Source organism: Pteropus medius, unplaced genomic scaffold, assembly GCF_902729225.1.
Source record: "Pteropus medius unplaced genomic scaffold, Ma_sr-lr_union100, whole genome shotgun sequence".
NCBI classification, from domain to species: Eukaryota; Metazoa; Chordata; class Mammalia; order Chiroptera; family Pteropodidae; genus Pteropus; species Pteropus medius.
This window is the reverse complement of record NW_024349797.1, coordinates 15,478,898-15,488,380: the sequence shown is the minus strand read 5'-3', so window position 1 is coordinate 15,488,380 and position 9,483 is coordinate 15,478,898. Positions and strand designations below refer to the sequence as shown.

At 33.9% G+C, this 9,483-nt stretch overlaps 1 protein-coding gene across 2 annotated transcripts in view; it reads right to left on the bottom strand.

Moving 5' to 3' along the window:
* Positions 1–2,612: 2,612 nt before the first annotated feature.
* CPSF2 (cleavage and polyadenylation specific factor 2) overlaps positions 2,613–9,483 on the bottom strand; it is a 36,816-nt gene continuing 29,945 nt past the window's right edge. Inside the window, exons 14-16 of one of the 2 annotated variants that reach the window (XM_039884051.1) lie at positions 8,545–8,844; positions 7,250–7,384; positions 2,613–6,872 (exon numbers count right to left, since the gene is read on the bottom strand). In XM_039884051.1, coding sequence (XP_039739985.1) covers positions 6,780–6,872; positions 7,250–7,384; positions 8,545–8,844 — 528 coding nt within the window. In that variant the 3' untranslated portion in view covers positions 2,613–6,779. The remainder of the gene's footprint in view (positions 6,873–7,249; positions 7,385–8,544; positions 8,845–9,483) is intronic. The other variant, XM_039884052.1, reaches the window with a different exon arrangement.

Below are 9,483 nucleotides of genomic sequence, written 5' to 3'. Positions count from 1 at the left end.
AGTTTCAATTTTGCAAGATGAAAAATTCTAGAGATCTGTTGCACAACAACGTGAATACACGTAACACTACTGAACTGTAAATTTAAAAAGTTACGATGACAAATTTAATGTTATGTGTTTTTTACAATTAAAAACAAAATACCCAAGGACGTGTCAAAAGTATACAGAAGCCAGCTTGAAAGTGCTCCAACTAGCCAAACTCAGGACAACTGGAGCATCAAATCATTGTAGTAGGTAGATTATAAAACAGAATCCATGTTCCACACTAATATAATCAATATCAATATGGAGAAGGGACAGTATTTACACTAGAATGCCAATTAAATGTAGAAACAACAGTGTCATTAGAAAATCACCATCTGGCAATAACTGCTTCTGGTGAGAATCGCAAATGGATGCTAAAACTAGAAGATAAGAATTTATAAAGAATAAGATATTGAGTCTCAAAATAGCTCCCCACAAAATACTTATCCCTCATTAATTAATAAGTACAAAATACCTATTAACTTTACAGTGGAGAAACCTAGTACACATAACCAACTTAAAAATTATCAGTAATGTCAAAATTGACCATGTGCTTCCTGCTATAATATAAAGAACACAACATCACTTCTCTGGTATTTGTCAAAAATTCATAGCCTTAATTTAATCATGAAGAAACATCAGACAAACCCAAAGTAGGGGTCATAATACAAAGTAACCGGCCTGCACTCTTCGAAACTGTCATAAAAAACAAAACAAACAAAAACAAGGAAAAACTGAAGAAGTGCTCCAGATGAAGGAAGATTGAAGAGAACACATAGCTAAACATATACAGCGTCCTGGATTGGATCCTAGAACAAAAGGGATTATTATAAGGACATTTTTGGAGTAATTGGTAACATTTTAATGTCGTTTGTGGATTAAATGGTAGAGTTTCATCAATGTCGGTTTTCTGATTTTGATGAAAGTACTGTAGTTATGCAAGAGTCCTTGTTTTTAAAAAATACACATGCACGTGTTTCAGGTTAATGGGACATCATAACTGCAACTTAGTATCTAATAGTTAAAAAAATAATAGGCATATAGATAGAATGATAAGGCAAAAACAGCAAATTCTTAAAACAGGGGAATCTAGGGGAAGGACATAGTATCTTTTAAACTATTCTTGTTAACTTTTCTGTTTAAAATTATTTCAAAATAAGTTAAAAAATAAGATGCATAGAAGTGATCTTTTACCTATTAGGAATTTATTACACTAGTTTTTATGTTACTAGAAAAATCTCTCCTTAATGGTTTCATTATCTCAGGTAAAACTATTCAAAAGGATAATGGAAATAAATGTGAAAACTGTTTTTAATGGGCAATAATGTGTATATAAAATTCTGCTTAAAAGTTAAAAAAGCACTATGTTCTGAATTTTAACCATACTTCTGCCTGCAAGTTTGTCTTCTTGAAAAAAATCACATATACAAGATACTGGAAAACCTTGAGAATCTGAACTCTCTCCATTTAGGGTAATTTATTATAACTGATAAAGGATGTATATAATCTCATTAGACTTATATTCTTTGATATTTAAATATGAAATTTAACCTGAACCATGACCTATGGGTGATATCGGAAATTAGAGTATCTTTATGATTTCTGGTACATATTAGTTTTATTTTAATTATAGTTTGTACTGAATAATTTTTTAATATTAAAAATCTCCTATAGTAGCAAATTTCTGTCTGTAGAAAAAGGGTTAATTTTGTTGTCATATCATTTAGAGTCCAGTGGTAATGTTAATGTTGGCCCAAGACCACAATGTTTTTCTAAAATAATTTATATTTCTCATAAGTTTGGTAAATGAATCTGAAGAGAAATGAGAGCTCTAAAAACATTTAAAAGAATGACAGCTACAGTACCCTTGGAATAAAAATAGCTTCCCACAGAGATCTGTTTGAAGGACTTCACTAGTTTTGAATGTACAATTTAGTAATAGCTTTTTAAAAAGTATAACAATCATTTCAGGGAAAAATACATATAATAAATTGTATACTGAACATGAAAATCAACAAAACCTCAGAAAATAATAGGAAGTCCTTGTGGATCCTTTGCATATTGGCTTGAGATTATCACTATCAAAATTCAAGTAGGCTCCATAGAATCCATTAACAATTTCACAAAAGGAGCACATACATGTTTGGTTCTCTTCAACTACAGAAGAGATGTAAAACTCTCCAAACTTGTATTTTGTAGCTGAAATCTCATTTTGACTTCAAGAACTAAAATGAAATGAGCCTGAAAAGTGTGTGTGTGGTGGGGAGAAGAGGAATAGAAGAGAGGCAAAGATATCTTTACTTCCAGCAAAGTCTTGGGTTTTAAAATTTATTTTAGTAATTTTTGGTATTTTTTCATAAACACAATTGAGGAGGTTAAAGTGAGAAAAAAGCAGGATCCTTGCCCAGGTAGGCAGATCTGAATATGCCTTCTCTCATTATCACTGTATCTTCAATTATACATTTGTTTTATAGTTATCAAATGGCTGAATAAAAAGGGGAGTTGGAGAGGAAAGGGAACAACCACCACCAAGACAAACATGTAAGTAATCGACCTCTCAGTCATTGAATTACTAACCACTATTTACATCCTTTGACTTAAGTGGTAATCAGTTTATTAATATTTCAAGGACAATAACCTTCTGATAAAACTCTAGAACCTTACAGCCAAAGAAGAGTACAGGTGACATTTCCCTTTCCCACCCTCCCCCAACCACTACTGGCCATCATATAAAATTAAAACCAGTCTCTCTCAGCATGCTATTGTCCGAAGTAACCGTTTGTCAGGTGCCTTTCTTAGAGAAGATAAACTGAACATATTATTCCTAAGCAAAGTGAATGTGAACTAAGGAACTAAAGCAGCACAGCGATGGAGAAAAAAGTTGAAATTTACGGCTTACAATCTCAGAATGTTATGGCTGAAAAGGACCGTAGAATTCATCTAGTCAACATACTTATTTTAGTATTGAATGACTGGATTCTATAAAGATTCTAGATTTCTTCATTTAGTATTGAATGAATGTACTCTCTAAGGCTGGGTTCCAATTCCAACTCTGTCTCTGACCAGCTATTTGGCTCTCAAGCAAATCCCTTCCCTTCTACAGGCCCATTCACTCAAAACTAAACTAAGTGTGTTGTACTAGATGAATTCAATAGTCCCGATCAGCCATAACATTCTAAGATTTTAAGCTGTAAATTTCAACCACTTTTTTCTCCCTACATTTTTTTTTTTGCAGAAATTCATAAGCGGATCTAAAATTCACAAGCTGATTTGAAATTCACATAGAAATGCAAGGAAATCAGAATAGCCAAAACAATCTTGAAAGAGAACAAAGTTGGAGGACTCACGTTTGTTGACTCCAAAACTTAATACAAAGCTACAGCAATCAAGACAATGTGGTACTAGCATAAAGTTAGATATACAGACCACTAATATAGAATTTAGGGTCCAAGAACAAATTTATACATTTATGGGCAACTTATCTTCAACAAAAGTGGCAAGAAAATCTGATGAAGAAATAGTCTTTTAAACAAATGATGCCGTGACAACTAGATATCCACAAGCTTAAGAATAAAATGGGACCCCTACTTCATATCATATATAAAAATTAACTCAAAATGAATCGAAGACTTAGAGCTAAAACTAAAACTCTTAAGAAAAAACAGGAATAAATCTTTGTGACCTTGAATGAAGTAATGGTTTCTAAGACATGACACCAATAGCGTACGGAACCAAAGGTTAAAAAAAAAAAAAGATAAATTAGATAATCAAAATCAAAAGCTTTTGTGCTTCAAAGGACACTATCAAGAATGTGGACACACAAAATGAAGAAAATATTTGCAAATCATATATCTGATAAAGATTTACTAACCAGACTATATAAAAAAAACCTCTTACAATTCAACAATGAAAAGATAAAGAACCCAGTTAAAAAATAGGCAAAGGATCTGAACAGACATTTCTCCAAAAAAGATATACAAATGTCCAATAAGTACAGAAAAGATACTCAACATCATTAGGGAAATACAAATCAAAACCATAATGAGATACCTCTTCACGCACAAGAGGATTGAGAAAATAAAAAAGATGGTGAGTAACGAGTATTGCTGAGAGTGTGGGAAACCTGGAACCCTCAGACAATTCCGGTGGGAATGTAAAATGGTGAAGCCACTTTGAAAAACAGTCCGGCAGTTTCACAGCTACCATGTGATCCAGCACTTCTACTCTTAGATATATACCCAAGAAAATTTAAAACATATGTCCATATAAGAAATTCGTACATAAAAGTTCACAGCAGCATTGTTCATAATATCCAAAAAAATGGAATCAACCCAAGTGTCCATCGACTGATGAACAGATAAGCAAAATGTGGTCTAGCCACACAATAGAATATTATTCAGCCATAGAAAGGATATCAATACATGTTATCACACTGATGAATCTTGAAACTAAGTAAAAGAAGTCAGATACAAAAGGCCACATATTATATGATTCCATTTTTCTGAAATATCCAGAACAGGCAAATTCATAGAGACAGAGACTAGATTAATGGTTGCCTGGGGCCGGGGAAAAGGGAGAATGGGAAGTGACTGCTAACAGGAATAAAGTTTCTTTTTGGGGTGATGAAAATGTCCTGGAATTAAATAGTGATAATGGTTGTACAACTCTGTAAATATACTAAAAACCAATGAATTGTACACTTTAAAAGAGTGAATTTTACGATACGTGAATCTATCTTAATTTTTTTTTAGAAAATTGATTTCCTCACTTCCGTTTCAGACCACCTACTGGTTCATAAAAATATAGAAAAGTTTGCAATGATATTTGACAGTTCTAATCCCACTACAACAAATGCTACAAAAAAAAATTTTCTTTTTAACCTAATTATTTATAGAGATCAGCTGATAGTCCACTTGTATTTGCTTCTAAACAGTAAAGATCTGAAAGATCCTCCGAGTTCATGATTTATCTCATAGTTTTTCTTGAATTTTATATTTTTCTTAAGCAACTGAGGCTAAAGAAATGTCTCCATTTTTGAAATTTTAGTAATATTGTCATCTAGAAACAGGTAAAAGCATTGACATTAGTTAGCACAGCCACCTTCAAGCAGTACTTTAAAATTTAATTCCTGTTCATAGTACAATAAAAAAGCTAGGCAAAAAACCATTTTTCAATATCGGTATAACCAAATGCTTTAAGCCATGAAACAAATGCAGACTTTCTTTCCCCTGGAAAATAAAAAGAATTTTAGGCTTACTCTATTCAGTACTAAGAATTTAAGTGAATTTTTTTCAAAGCTCTGCAAAGAAAACATACTCTTTATCTCGATCTTCTGTAAAACTGTTTTGTAAGACATTATGTTTTGTATGACATTGTACCTGGTTTTCAGTATCAGATGGCTGTAAACTTTGCAGTAGCACAATAATCCACATGAAATGCTTTGTAAGCATTAAAAATAGAAATATTAATTCTAGTTTGATATCATGAGAACTAGGTATTATACTATACCTAGTTCTACATAAGTTAAATAAGAAGACTGATCCTTCTAAAAATGCTAAGTGTAAAGAGGAGGGCTTAAATACTTTAGAAATAAACATCAAGGTTTGTCATGATTAAGCTACATTCTAAAAAAGCATCGACAGATTATAATAGGGCAACGTGATTTTCATTTTGAAGTTCAATGAAACTTGCATATATTCAGTTTTTACTCTTAAACACAAGTGGTTTATACTATACCAGGGCTGCCAGCCCCCAAAAGATGTGAATACAGAAAGGATGATTGTATCCAACTTCGGTATTATTTTTGTAGTAATGTATATGAAATCCAACTACGGCTTGGGCAACCTTCTGGGCAACCTTCAGAGAAAGCAAGCCTAAGAGATAAAAAGTTACATCTTTTAATTAAATTATACTGTTACCTTATAAAATTGTGAGATTCTACATTTACTTCCTTGAAAAGAGAGCACTATATACTTTCCAATACAGTAACTTAGCTGATAGTTAAGATATGTCTAAATGTATGCAGAACCCTTAAGACTATAACACATTGAGTTCTTTTGAATTGTGTGTATTCAAATGATGGTATTATAATTCAGATTGAGAAACAATAAAAACTTGATAAAACGAGAAATGGCAGAAATAAAAACTGATTTCAAACCAAATGTGTACAACCTCACACGAAAGTGCATCACTGGGCAATACAGGCATTGAGTAGCTACGCTCCATGTAAAGACAATTGCATATTAGAATTCAGAAGAAGAGTTATAATATGTACTCTTTGATTTTTGTTTTGTAACTAGGTAGGCCTCAAAAAACTTTTATCAGTTTTTGTTCCCAATAGTACATCTTTTCTAAATAATTTTCACTTTGCATTCCAGAAAATGTAAGAAACAGTTTGCAAGAACTCATGCAAATATATTTCTCTAAGGCCAGGAACTGGTTTGCTAAGTTGCACTGTTTTATTCAAGTAAGAAGCCCTCTAGAATAAGGGGTCTGTACAGGAAACCAATCCCCTTCAACTCTCAGGCCTGCACATGTGTTAGGATCCCTATCACACAAAGCCAAAAGGTAGGATGCTCGTTTGAACATTAGCAAAATGCTTTCTATTTACAGTATTAAAAATCTACTGCATGTTAAGTTTTCCTGTCAGATTCTTTTTGTATATTACAAAAGAAAAAAAAAAACACAAAATCTTAGAATAAGATAAGAATCCTTTTTTCTTAGAAAGGTCGAACAGATACTTCTTGACATGTCCTTTACACAATGGCATACTGTTCATATAAAAGGTCTCTTATCCTATAAAAATCTTGACAAAGGCAGCCTTCTAATCCAATGCGTCCAGTTTCCGTCTAGAAACCAAGTAAAAACAAAGAAGTTCTTTAGCACATTTTCTATTCATTAATAGGCAGGCATAATAACCAAAATATATTAACTAGATTACTTTATGATTGGTCAGGAAACGGGTTGCTTTGATTCACAGAATGTGGATATAATACTCGAGTCATGAATTTTACATAGATGTCATAAATGTCATAGAATTCAAATAAAAATTTACAATAAAATTATGTCTTTGAGAGTCACTTTTGCAAGTCTTCAAGGTCATCATTAGGAATACAAATTTCTGATTTCTAGTTTTGTGAAATTACCAATCAAGAATTACAGAATTCGAAATGACAAAACATCGGAAGCATCTGCTCAATTCAGCCTTTACTAAACACACACTTACTCTACGGACCGCTACTTGATTGTTGCAGACAAGTACACCTCCTACAAATTCAGCTTGAATCCCCTCCCGCAAAAGAACTTGTTTGAAGTCTGATAGTCTTGGTTCGTTCATAAAAACTGACTGATGTCCAGGAACCTTAGATAAAGTTACAGGGAAAAGAATAACTTAAAATGGAATACCAGACACACAGTTGTACTGAATAAAGTGAAATCACACATGATCTTTAAGACATTTATTCCCTGAAGTCCTTTGACAGATCATTTCAAGACTGTAAATCACATTCCACGTTGTTATTCTGAATCTTACCTCGTTATTTAACATTACAAAGCCCTTCACATTTTGGGACTGTTTCACAATCAGTTTTATTAGTCATGCCTCATAACAGCGGAGAGACATTTAGTAATGTTATGCTCTTCACTTACCCGCTTGCCTAAGGGGGTCAACCAGAGTGCCAGCAGGCAGAGCGGAACCAAAAATTCTTTGCTTAGTCCTTTGCTTAGGTCAGGGGATAATTTTCTCCTGATCCCACTTCCATTTTCCCTCCTCCCTCAGAGAGAATGCAGTAGATGCTATGGGTTTTAGTATCAGAAAGGCAAGTGGTTCAACTTAATGCTGCTACTTTGAATATGCTTTGAAGAGTGCAAATTTAGCACGAAGAAAATAATTCTAACTCCTCTCAACTCCAAGAGTAGCATCAGAAATGAATCCAATAACAGAGGCTGTCTCTCCATTCTTTATTGCATAGAAGGGCTAAAGATATCACTTGACACACATGAAGGGCTCTTATAGATTTAATACTGTTGTAAGTTAATTACCTGAAACCTTTGCCAATTAGGTAGATATCTCTTGAGAACATGTCAATACTAGAGTAGAATTATATCTATACTTAATAAAAGATTTCTGAGTATACCAAAATCAAAAGTGATTTGAACTGAATTGAGAACACACAAAAATGGAATACAGGGGTATGACATTAGAAAACTAATAATCTCTCGATTAGAAGCAGGCAGGCGATCCTCACAATCATCAAAATTTAATCTTTAAAAACCCACACTGAGAAAACACGTCGTGAAACAATTACGTATCGTATAAGAAGATTTGCTAAAGGTTTGAGTTATTATTCCCTAGCCACACAGGATACACACGCACATACAGAAACATAACCTTGAGTAATTTTTAAAAACTCCAAAATCAGTCTATATATGACACACAGTTTAAATGATTTAAAACATAAAAAGGAAAATTTGAAGGATGACAAATTAAGGAGAAGATGGAAGCGGCGCGCACTTCCTTACCTCGTTAGGTGGCAAGGGTTCCAGAGTGGGAATGATCTCACTTTCTTCCCCTGTTTCTTTCTCATCATCTCCAAACAGACTTTTCATGGCCTTTTGTTGTGCTATGACGCTAGAATCCGAAGGGGCGTCCACTTGCATTTCTGAATCTTCTCCATCATCCTTAAGTTCTCCTTCTTCTAAAATAACTCCTGTGTCCACTTTGGAAACTCTCATGTCTAAGACACCATCTATCCAAGCTAATTCAGCATCTTTTGCCTTACAAAACTGAAGGGAGCTAACAAGGGAGTCTTTTAATCTCACCTAGATACGGAAAGGGGAGGAAGAGAAATAAACCCCACAGGGTATAAGTGAACAAATATAAGCTGTCTGTTGTTATAATTTTTCTAACTCTAGTGATGTATGTTGAAATTTGAAAATCTTTCACTCATCTCATCTTGACCATGGCTAGTGACCTGTAGGGTTACTGGAACCCTGTCCACTTTCCAAAGTGAAGGTCCTTAAAACTGACTGCACACTGGGGTCACGTGGCAATTAAAAAAAAAAAAAGTTTCAATGCCAGGGCCCTGCTTCCAGTGATTCTAATATAACAAGTGAGACTAAGACTCCGACTCCCCGCAAAGCTCCCCTGCTGATTCTTGTGTGCGGCCAAGGTTGAAAGCCACTGCTAAGTCTCGTTCTCTAAAACTTGATGCTACTTCAGGAGCACTGAGTTGTTTATAGTTTTCTCAATACACCATGCAGTTTCACACCTCCATATTCTAAGAATGGTGGCTCCTCCTGCTCTGCTCAGAGTGATTTCTCTGCCTGGTGAATTCTAATCCACTTTTTTCCAAACAAATATAGACAACACTTCTGCCTTAACTGACACCATGTCCCACTACCAAATAAGAGTTAATCTCTCCTCTATTCCTATTTTCTGTGCCTATTTTTTTTTCAATC